The 12,270-nt window shown below is 44.1% G+C and overlaps 1 protein-coding gene across 1 annotated transcript in view; it reads right to left on the reverse strand.

Moving 5' to 3' along the window:
• RETREG2 (reticulophagy regulator family member 2) overlaps positions 1-12,270 on the reverse strand; it is a 278,221-nt gene that overhangs the window by 90,020 nt on the left and 175,931 nt on the right. Inside the window, exon 6 of the mRNA XM_069616875.1 lies at positions 2,474-2,611. Coding sequence (XP_069472976.1) covers positions 2,474-2,611 — 138 coding nt within the window. The remainder of the gene's footprint in view (positions 1-2,473; positions 2,612-12,270) is intronic.

Consider the following 12,270-nt stretch of genomic DNA (forward strand, 5'->3'; position numbering starts at 1 on the left):
ATAACCACCTGATTCAAACCCCTACCATATTCAGAGGGAGTCTCCTCGAGAGTTTTCGCGTCCTCAAAATCAAAAGAAAGACGTTCTCTTTTTACCTACTGTTTTAGTCCCCTGTGAGTGTATAAGCAGCGGGGGCTCCATGGAATCTCCTAAAAACAGCATAGAAGAATCTTCCCCTGGAGAGAGAGGAAGGGGTAGATGTGCTGCTGCAACCAACATCTCAGCATCCGAAATCATGCCAGTGGGTGGAATCATGGATTTTTTACCACTCCTGAGATTGTATATCAGCGCTTGCCGAGTCCTCAGCTGTAGAACTGATATATGGAACAACGGGTGGACTTAATACCCTACAGCAGGGTCCTCAGCAGCAATAACTACTAATGCACTGTTCAACAAGCAATAGGAGAGTCGTACAGGATGACAGTTAATTAGGCACTCATTGTAATAGGGAGCACAAAGTCAGATGGCAATACTGCAAAGAGGCAGAGAATAACGAGCTCCAAGATACAAAAAGCTCCACAAACACACAGCTTCGCACACCGCACTGTGTTCCACGCTGGTGTCAAGCTTTTACTGTGTGTTAGCTCTTCCTTCAAAGTAGTAGAGAGTGAAGATTCACGTCAAAAACGGGTCGTGTCTCCTGCCAGAAATTCCTCCACCACACACACACAGCTGCGCACCATATGTATAACTTTAATGAAGGTTATAACAAGTAGGATGTGCATATTCTCTTTGATCCCACTAATAGAGTTCTATCTTCTCAAAGTGATCGCAATGGTGCTATACAGAGTCAAACTGATACATTTCACAAGCAGGAAATAGTTCGATATCTTGGAATTCAGGGTCTTTAAAAAGGTTTTGGGCCTGCCCAGAACTAAACCCATAAGCGTTATATGCCTAGAATTGGGTCTTCAGTCTTGCTGGGCCCAATACCTGCAGAGATGCCTCTTTGCATATAGCCAGGTGGTCAATATGGACAGACCCAGCTTGGGGGCATATTTGGGAGAAATGTTGGATGGTCCCAATGTCTTTCTTCAGAACTATAAGAGGCTCTGCACCCGTTTCAAAGGGTTGGGTATTTTGAGTACTGACTCACAAGTGGTCATGAAAACTAAACTCGAACGGGGCTGTGATAAGATTGGAAGATCTCAATAGAATTAAGATTTATCGTAACAACGTGCTCTTTTATACTCGACAAAGGACATTAGACTATACCTGAGAAAGTTCCCTGCACAGAAGTTCCGTAGGTGGTACTTTACATTTAGACTAAATTGCCTACCCACATTGGAAAGGATTGGTCCCCGTTTAAGCATTCCAAAGGAACTGTGGAAGTGTTGATTGTGCAAAGTAGATGGCGTTGAGACTTAGCAACATGTGGTTATGAAATGTCCTGCGACTGCCAACCTTTTTTGGCCCCTTTGTGCATTCGCCCTCGGCAGTCGTTGCTGAAGATTTATGGAATAGACTAATGACGTCTCAATCCTCGCTTATTTTAGGTATAGTGACTTTATAAAGAATTTTTAATGACCTACAGCAAGTGATTACTTGTAGTTAAGATATTCTTTCAAGTTTAGCTATGTGATAATTGAATGATGTTGATTTTAGTGAAATTTTAAGATGAATGTGTTATTTGGTTGTATGATTGTTTGGTTAGTTGGTGTACATTGTATGAGTTTTATATTGTCTATGCAATCTATGAAATTAATTTTTGTACTCATTTGTGAATGAACTGTATAAAGGTATTGTGTACACTATAAAGACAAATAAAATAGAAAAACCTTACATTATTTCAACTTTTCAAATACGTTTTTTCAGGCATCAACTTTCCCTTTTCCCCCCAACCACCGACTGTGGGGATACACGCCTGAGAGCCGGTATATGTGAAACGCAAGCCATCCAGAACCCAAGACTTCTATGCCTTTGAGTTCATGGCAATAGCACAGACTACTTCATTGTTATCATGCCCTTTTCTCTCAGTTTTTTTTTAAGCCCATTAACCCTGTGCCTTGCAAGACCCTCACTCACGATGGACGTCATGCATGACCAGTGCCCAAGGCTGAGTCTCTCCTGCGACACCTCTGTGATTGTTGCTCAACAAATGCTATGCAACAATATTTGTATGCCATCGGTATTGGTTTGTACTGGTATGGACCGTTTGGAAAAGCAGTGCTGCATGGTTATGGAATTTTGGAAGACCAGAGTCTGACACTACACAATAAATGACAGGGCTTACGGTCAATTGCAAACAATTGCAGCTCCATACTGGTGATAAAGTGAAGAAAAACAGAATAGAATGTCTGGGCCTAGTGTAAATGTTACTGTTGTATGCGGTCTACAGCTTGTGTCTCACCTTCTCTCCGAAAGCCAATCCCCTGTAGCCATTTTCTGCAACACCCCTATGTTGGTGCTTGTGCTGTTTGTGCCCAGTCCCCCATGACCCCTGCACCACTCCCAAGTGGTGTGAGGCTCTTACTTCTCTTTTCATGCTTGTGGTGCTGCGTTTCACCCTTCATTGTATAGTCCAGTTTCATCAAAATGGGTTCCAACCCAGTGTACAGCTTCTGAATCAGCTCCCGATACACGACCAAGGGCCACAGGAGGACACTGAGCACTGGAAGAGAGTGAGAAACAGTCAGTAGGTGGACACCAGCCACACAAGTGTTCACCATTTGTTGCAAAAGAAACAGTGGGGTAATCTGTAAGAGAAAGCAGACCTACTCCAGATGTTAGAGGTGTTTTTCCTACATGGCTGTGCTTCCACCAGACATTCTGCATCCATTCATTAACACAAGTACCCCATATGTGGTGGCCTTATTGCAAACATGCTTCCTGCTCCTTGCCTTACACACAACCTACACCCATTAACCCGACAAGGAGCATAAGAGGACTCACTCCAACCAAACTGGGACTGTCAAATGCTTTTCTTTTTTGACACCTGCAAACTCTCCTCCACACCCTCAAGCAATCTCTTCTATACTCTCCAATGCTGTTCCATTTTCACACCCGCAAATACTCGTCCACACCTGAGCAATCTCCTGGACACTCACCGCTAATGCTTTTCTGCTCCCACACCTGCTAACACTCTTCCATGCCCCCAACGGGCAGAAACTGCAGAGGTAAGACTAGCGAGTTCTGATAAGGTGGGCACATTTATAACACATATCACTCTTCGAAACATGACCGAATAACCAACACTCTTACACAAGTTTGCCCCAAAAAAGCTGTTACAAATGTGGTGAACAGTTTAGAGCAGGTACTGCCCCATCACAATGTCATTTACCCGTACCTACAGATTCACTTGCTGTGCATTGCACTCCCATCTACTGGTTGGGTCTGGAATTGCGTGTAGTCTTCAAATATTGAAAACAATAGGTGTCAATTAGAATGGGTCTAAAGCAGGGATCTACAACCTAGGGCTTGCCAGTTGTTCTGGCCTATGACTCCAGTATCCCTCACAATTGACTATGCTAGATAGGATTGATATATGTAATCCCAATCTGGAGAGCCAAAGGTTGCAGACCCCAGTAAAGGGAGGCCCCCCCATACTGTCGGGATCTACAATATCTCATTGCAAGCCAACTCACCCCATTACCAACCCACTGCAGTCACCTGATTACAAACAAACTCCTCAAAATGGCTATTTCACTCTAAGCCAGCTCATCAAATTATGCCCCCCCTTAATTAGTTTTTATAGCTATTTTCCACTGCTTATTGCAAAAAGCGGATTAGGGGCTACAACCCATACTAACTTACATCACCCCTTTACTTCCCTTTCCTCTTCTTTTCATGCTTCAGTTGTCCCTTTATAGTAGGTCCCTTTCCACCATACTGTTTATTTACCCATTTACAAAAAAATGGGTTAACATTTGAGGCTTCCCTCCTGTTTTGCTCAATTTCAGTGAATTTTCCATTGAAAACAACAAGTTCATTTTTGCAGTGTTAGTCTTGCATTGGGTTGGGTTGGAATTTCTTTGAGATGGCAATGGGTGGACACATGAATATTAGTAAAGTCCTAGGAGGGGCCACCAATATCATATGGCATGGCTGAAGGGATTTTCACAAAACCCTCGGGATTAGTGGCAAAGGGGGAAAAGCACAGGTGAACAAGCCCACTCACAGGAATGAGAAGGTCTCCATAGACGTAGTGCGGCCAGGAGATAGAGAGGTTTTGCCCCCCCCATCCCCATGTGCCCAAGACATTATGTGGTGTGGCATGCTATGAGGGGACTAATCAGGGTATCTGCTGTGGTCTTCTGTATTCCTGGGAGGTGAAAAGTGCGAAGAAGCACCCTGTTTACATGGTCATGTCCAAAGCAATACATTTTCAGTTTGGAGCTAGACCATGCCATTACACTTTCCACAGATAATCTCACTACTGACCCTTCCACAACCAACCATCCTGTTCCTCCCCGCCTCTTCCAACTTCTCAATCTCCAAATGTACATATAAAACAGAGTCCCCGTTTCTCCCATGCCGAACTAACTGAGATCTGGCCCTCCATCTTAACTCTTGCTCCACCCCAGGCTTCCTCCGACTTGAACCAGGATCTCTGCTTCCCCTTTGAGAACTGCTATCCCTCTCAAACCATCACTCGCCATACCACTCACCCTCCACCCTGAGCCCCCACACTCTTATAGCCAAATCCTCAAGACGGACATGCTGTGCATCTTTACAAGTGATGCAAGGACAGTACTCCCAATTCTTGCCTTGTCCTCCAAATATACTCTCCTCCTCTTCACTATGGCCTTAGACTCTAACAAATCATCCTACTTTACTAATCACATAATTACTCTCTATTCTAACACCTGCAAACTTTCCTCCACACACACGAGCAATCTCCTCTATACTCTCTGCTAATGCTTTTCTATTTTGACACCTGCAAACTCTCCTCTATACTCTCCAATGCTGTTCCATTCTCACACCCACAAATACTCTTCCACACCCGAGCAATCTCCTGGACACTCTCTGCTAATGCTTTTCTGCTCCCACACCAGCTAACACTCCTCCATGCCCCCATAAAATGTCCTCTAAACTCTGCTAATGCTTTGCAGAGTACTTCTCGCTAAAGATCAAGGATACTCTCACCACCCTCCCTCTGCTTTTTTCTTCCCTTCTATCTCCAACATTTCCCACCTATGTTCCTTCTCTTTAACTTCTCCCAATGAACTGGCACCCATCCATAGTCCAGCTAACTCCTATTGTGCCCCTTTTCATCAGTTGTCTCGCAGATGGTCAAGGAACATAGGCACTTTCCAATCTCCCTTTCTCTTGCGATCATAACTCTGCTTTAAAGTAGACACTGTTCTTCTGATCTTCAAGATGCCTTAGGTTGACACCAACAATCTGGACATAAGCTTGAATCTCTCCTACTTCACTATTCAAAAATCATCAACAGGCCACACTCGGGTCTTAAAGTTCCTTAACACTGCTCACCATCTAACTTTGCTCTAGTCGTTTTCTTCCCGGATTCATCTACTGCTCTTGGTACCGTGTACCACCACTCTCCTTATTCTTGTCAACCTAGAAATCCAGGACGCCCCACTCGACTATATTGCCTCTTACCTTTATTGTTCTTTTTTCATCTGAACCAACCTCTCTGTAGTCGGCAAGACCCCTGGTGGAGACCTTGGCCCTTTACTCTTCACCATGTACACCGCTTCCCTTGGACAACTCTTCTTTTCCTTTGCCTTTTCTAATCACCTCTTTGCATACAACTGAACCTTCTGATCTCTATATAGATATAGCAGATTGCCTCTCATTAATCTGACCCTGGATGGCAACACTTCTGATCAACCTCCTAATGACTGAAATAATCTCCCACATGACTTAAAGCTCCCCCACATTCCTCCTCTCACTGATTTCATTTCTCACCTAAGGCACACAAACTTGGGAGTACTTTTTGACAGTGATCTGAATCTTAAACTCTTGCTCTACTGCTGCCAGAATTAACAGGAATATCCGTCCTTCTATTCCCTAAAAATGTTCATAATAACTCTGGTACTCTTGTCACTTTGTCTACTTGATTAGCCTCCTCATCAGCTCCCCATTCTACTCCTTTTCCCTGCTTCACAAAACACTAACTTTGTAACATGCATCCGCTATAATCTTCCCTACTTTTCTCTCCCAGTATGGTATTCTTGATGGCTGGCTCTCTATGGAAAATAAGAACCCATTGCTTTTCAAACTTAGCTGGCCAAAATCACTGGTACTTTCCTCCATGCAACCTCTGCTCCAACACCCTCCATAATCTCACCATTTCCCATCCATCCTCTCGCTTTCACTCCTTCTCCCTTCCAAATGGAATTAACTCCCCACCCCCACATCAAAAACACCACCATCATCCTCTCCTTTAAGTCTGCCCTAAAGTGCCATCTTGGGCGCTGGTTGGCCCTCTATCCGTTTGCAGATCGCAACACCTTGTTCCCTCAAACACAATAACTGTTTGATGGAACAAGCTCTGGTTCCCCGTGCCCTATGGCAGCTATGAGTGCAGGATTTGAACCGCAATCGTGGCTGGCGCGGGGACCAGAGTCGTCGTGAGAGATGGCCGCTGGATGCAGCACGGCTTCCAATAAAGTTGTGTTGAGACTACTGACCTCGCAAATTCACCACAACATTGGTGGTAAGTCTGCTATTGGAGCTCCATCCTTGGTGGTACAATGCCCCTATGTGGACAGCGTCACTAAATGCACCCTTGCTGGATTGCTGGTCCAGTGGATGTTGTGCTGCTTGCTTCACTGTGAGCCTTACGTGTATGTTGGCCTAATTCCTGCTCGCAGTGGAATTTGGGAGCTGCACCGACCTAGTACATACAGGATTGTATTTTTGAATGGTTATGTCATGAACTGGGCAACAAAGAAGAATCGGAGCAGAGAACCGCGCTTAACTTTGGTAGCAATAGAGCCCACCATTCAATCTCCTTCACCCTTTCAATCCACTATGGATGAGCCTGGTATTGTATGGGTGCAGTGGAAGAAAATATTTGGATATTTACGATTGCCATAGGAGGCAAGAAATTTACCCAAAGAAAAAGCAAGCTATACTGCTGAAAAGTCTTGGTGTGGAAGAGAGAAGCATTTTTGAGACCCTTCACTTAGTCCAAGTGTGAGATGGTGATGTGCATGATGTTTACCAGGCAATAGAACACGCTCTGGCATAACAGTTTGGCCCCACATAAACGTAGTAATGGAGCGCCAACTGTTTTTCTCGCGGAACCCAATGACAAAGTAAGCTTGTATGTGGCAGCTGTGAGGGGTCTGATGAAGAACTGTGAATTTGGCAACTTGACGGATAGCCCGAGAAGCCAAATCGGGTGCTGCACCACTGACAAAACTGCAAGAGAGACTTTTGATAATAAAGGAACTCACTCTGGATCAAACCATAAATATGGAAAAGTTAGCGGAACAATCAGCTGCATACTTGGCAACACTGTCCAGCACTTCCAAGAGTGATGTTCATAGCGTGAACCCTAAGACCACTCAAGTGCCCAAGGAAGGAGAGAGTTTCCCAAGGGGCGCCAGAGCACAGTGCAGGCCTCTGAGGCACCCACTTTTGTGCAAGTCTAGTGGGGCAAGACTGTTTGCTTAGTATGCAGCGACAGTGATCACATTTCTATCAGTGATTGCTGCCCGGTCAAGAATGTTCTGGGTGGAAAATGCTAGAGGCGTGGTCATTTAAGATGCGAGATGCGTGATGCGTAGATGACTTACAGTTTCTACAAGATGGCATGGATGCTCTCTTAATTGCTACTGTGGATGAGCATGATTTAGAGCCACCGTGGAGTGTTACGAGGATTGATGGCCAGACTTTGGGGATGGCTGACTCAGGATCGAAGTACACAGTGATCAGCATGGATACATTCAAAGGTTTAGGTTTCAAATTGGCGTATCTGCCTGATTCTGATATAAAGTCGAAAGGGTACAAGGGTATGCCAATACAAATTTTGGGTTCAAAGCCGGTGGTGTTTGAATTTAAGGGTAGAAACACTCAAGGCATGTTATATGTTGCAGACAAGGGTGTGTCTTTATTAAGCTGGAAGCATCAGAAATCCTTAGGAATTGTACTTGACCCGGATGCCATTGAACCTGTAATGCTAGTAGGGGGAGGTGTATGTGATGAGTTCAAGGAAGTTTTTACAAGATCGGGTGTCGGAAGCGTTTCGAGCACAGAATTATTTTGAACGTGGTGTGAAGGCAGTGGCTCATAAAGGGAGGACCTATACCCTTGATGCTAAGAGATGAGCTAAAGGTGGAACTGGATAGATTCGGTGAGGCTGAAGTGATTGAACCTATTGTGGCTGCAGAATAGGTGTCGCTGGTGATCGCCAAGAAGCCAGATGGCACAATTTGTATGTGTGTGGGACTTTTGTCCCTAAATAATAATATATGGGTTGACCATTGCCCACTTCCTAGGGTGCAGGAGATAACCATTTTACTTGAGGCAAAGTATTTCATGACCATAAACTTGTTTACCGCTTACTACCGTATTGAATTACACCCAGAACGAGGCATCACGAATGAGCTCTTACCTCATTGTTGACGCCTTTCGGGGCTTACAGATTTGAGTGGATGCCTTTTGGGTTAGCCTCGGCTGCCCCTGTTTATCAAATAATGAAATTTTAGTTTGGTGGGATGTGGAATGTAAGATGTTTCCAGGACAACATTCTGATATTTACTGCCGATTCAGTCAGCATGATGTGTGTGTGACATAAATACCAAGTACACTCCAACGAGCCAGATTAACTGAAGAGAGAGAAATACAAGTTCAAGGTTGGTAAAGGTCATACTTGGAACCTATAATAAACGAGCATGGTATCAAACCAAAGACTTGCATGGTGAAAGCTGTGTGAGGGCTCTGGCGCCACATGATAAAGAAACCCTCTGGGCTTTCTTAGTATTACCTGACTACTATTCCAAATTTGTGTGTGGGGGGATCGAGGGGGTTGCCATGTTGAGTGCCCCTTTAAGAGATTTGATGAAGAAAAACTTTACTTTTGAGTGGGCTGAGTGTCAGGAGGGTGCTTTTCAGCAGGCTAAAAAGAGGATAGCAGGTGCTCCATCTTTGTGCATGTTTGATCCTTGTAAGAAAACAGTATAATGAAGCAAGTGTCTGTTGGTCGTTAATATAAAATAATAAGCAGATTTTATTTTTTTACTTCTGAAGCGAGTGCTGTACGGTTAGGATCCATGCTCTCGTAAGTGAGAGACAGGTAGGAAGTTGTACTTGCGTTTGCTTCGAGAGCTTTACAAGGGGCGGAAAGAGTTATTACACAATTGAGCGGGAAATGTTTGCATGTTATTGGGCCGTATACCACTTTAAATTCTTTTTGTGGGGTGTCCAATTTGTGATGGAGGCTTAATCACAATTTAGTGCATAAATCATTGGACCCTTGCCTTGCAAGAGTAAAATGTTGCAATGGTATTTACACCAGGTTTGAGTGACGTAGTTGCAGACCATCTGTCCCGTCTCCCCATTTAGCGGGTACATAGCTCATCTACGGACTAAGAAGCCTTTGTAGCACAAGTTACTAAAGGTGGGGTTCTGGAACTTGAGAAATGGGAGGAAGGGTGTGCAGAAGATGTTGAGTGAAATGGGGTGTGTCAGTTGCTATAAAATTAAGGCCTAGGAATTCTTCAGGCGCGAGCTTTCTGTTTGATCAAGTATGAAATTAACCCTAGGTGGAAGGCAACAGGTTATGTAGGTGTGAGAAGATCCCCAACCTCGCCCTAACCTCCCTCCCCCACGGGATAACATCTGTAATCCTTGAAATAGCTCTTAAGGGGCAATAAGGATGAAACATGACCAACAGGAGGATAAGAGAAACTTATTGGTGGCCATGCATAGATGCCAAAGTGGAGCATATGGTGACTGTTGGGGAGATGTACACATTTGTATGCTTCATCCCCTTTCCTTGTGAGACCCCCCCAGCACTTTCTGCTGGACTTCTGGACCTTTTTTTTAATCCTGAATGAGTGGACCCTTTTTCCGCTCATTCATTCTTATGAGCTGCGTCTTTTGGAACCCTTTCCTTTGCATTTTACTGTCCTATGGAGTCTATTTTTCCTCCATAACGCTTAAAGGCATCAGTATTTTCCTATTGCAGCACACAGCTCCTTATGGGCAGTGTTGCTGGGGACCCTTCGGGTCCCCCTTTCAGATTATTTTCTATATCCTAGAGCAACTACAGTTATTGTGACAAAGGGATACTAGAGCAGTGCGTGCTGGAACTGTATAAAAGGTGAGGCTTCTGGAGTGTAAAGCAAGTCGACCACTGTAAGCTGAAGTAAACGAAGAAGACAACCAGAGACACCTGCAGACCCTTAGCAACACTGAAGCGACTACTGCTGTCCTGACCCTGTTTTCTGTGCGACAGATGAACTCTGAAGAGGATGACTCCTTCCCTTTCACTGGTGGGAACAACCAGTCCCAAGACAAACTTTGTTTCGAGCCATCTCCCGAGGTCCTGTGAGTTTTCAGAGCCGAGAAACCCCAATACCAGGAGACCTGCTGCTCATTCTGAGTGCATCGTCGTGGAAAGGCCGATCTCGTCCAAATCTTTGCAGAGCCCTCAAGGACACTCCAGATTCCGATCCAACTCACCCAGACCTGCTCAGCTGCGTGTGGGACAGTGAGAAATGAAGAAGATTGACCGGGTGCACATTGCGTCCTTTATTGGTGCTCCAGAAAAGGCGCCAAATCCACAGAGTAAAGCAACAAGTTGATGGAAGCCCTGCCAGAGGTCCTCCCTCGAGACTGCTGCTGCGAGATCCCAGCCATTGTCCTGCCCTTCGTCATCAGATCAAGGAATCCAGAGGGCAGGTCCAACAATGCCACATCAAAGAGAATCCAGTCACAACGTCTTTTTCAATCATAAGGTACAGTGGGGAATAAGGTATTGCTTGCCTTGATCTGTGTAGTCGCTCCAGGATGTATCCAGAGTACCCCCTCTTACCTCAGACCCAATATGCTGCTTGTCCCTCCTATACAAGTCCTTAACAGGGTCTCCATCATTAGTTAACTGGCTGCTTCTTTAAAGACTAGAGACTTGAAGAAATCCACAGGAACTCTTCATATTCTGCTGCTTGTCAAGACTTTAAGCCCTCTCCGAACTGCCTTTAGCTAGGATTGTATTTTTGGACTAAAAGACTTGCTTTGCGAAGAAACCATCTCTAGAACCTTGAACCAGGCTAGTGTTACACTAACTAACCATTTTTCTTCCCTAAAATCACTTTCTTATATGTGCATGCAGAGTAAATGTCTTACTGTATTTCTCCTAAGAACCGCAAGTGCGCGTAGTTACCAATAATATGATAGCATTGTCTTTTCACTTATCAACATTCCAACAAATGTAACTGCAAACAATCACAAAGTATGAAGCGTCCTTTGAAGTGTATTCTAAAGTATTCTGAAGTGTTCTTTGGTGTACATGTCTAACATATGAAGTATTTAATGTGATTCTGGTGTAAATATGATACATTTAAAAAAAGGGCACCTGGCAAGGCCCTGATAAACCCAGGCAGGTATATATTGCTAAAACAAAAATAATCAGGGTGAGAGATCATATATTTGGTCCTTTGATGCACTCATACACAAGTCACATCCAAACACAAAATATTGCTGTTGGGTCAACTGAGTTATTGACCCTCAGTTGTTTTATTCGACAAGTCTTTTTTTTTTAAATTCATTAAAGAATTAATAACCCAAAGACACTCGGTCAAGTTAAACAAAAGATTGTACAAATGTGTACAATCTAAATTAGATCAGAAGGATTCAACTCATACAATACAGGTTTCCTTCCATTCTCGACAATACATTTACACAAGAAAACATGTGCTATCCAGAGCATTTTGCCTTGCTGGAGTGCAGAGAAAAACAGTGTGACATGAAACACTTGAACATTATAAAAAAAAAGAGGTTGTCGAAACTATAATGTTTTGGCCAGATTAGAGCTATTTGTTGAAGCTCGTGTGGCATAGGCCTTCAGGACGAGAGAAGGCATTATCCGTGTCCATTTGGGTATCTGTCAAAAATACAATGACAGTGGATGTGTTAGACCAATGTGTGATCTCAGGAGGTTTATTGTATAAATTGAACAAATCTTATTAGATGCTTATTTTTGCTAAACAAAGAGCCAATGTGCATAGTGCCATTGGCGTTAAGCTTCCCATCAGTGCTCGTATGCTGCGGTAATTGTTTTCAAAAGGCCCTCTCTTCAAATGGTGGGGGGTATTCATACCTCCGGACCTCATTTATAAGTGAAGATAGTGAGAG

This window comes from Ambystoma mexicanum, chromosome 9 (assembly GCF_040938575.1).
Source record: "Ambystoma mexicanum isolate Mex_15411 chromosome 9, UKY_AmexF1_1, whole genome shotgun sequence".
NCBI classification, from domain to species: Eukaryota; Metazoa; Chordata; class Amphibia; order Caudata; family Ambystomatidae; genus Ambystoma; species Ambystoma mexicanum.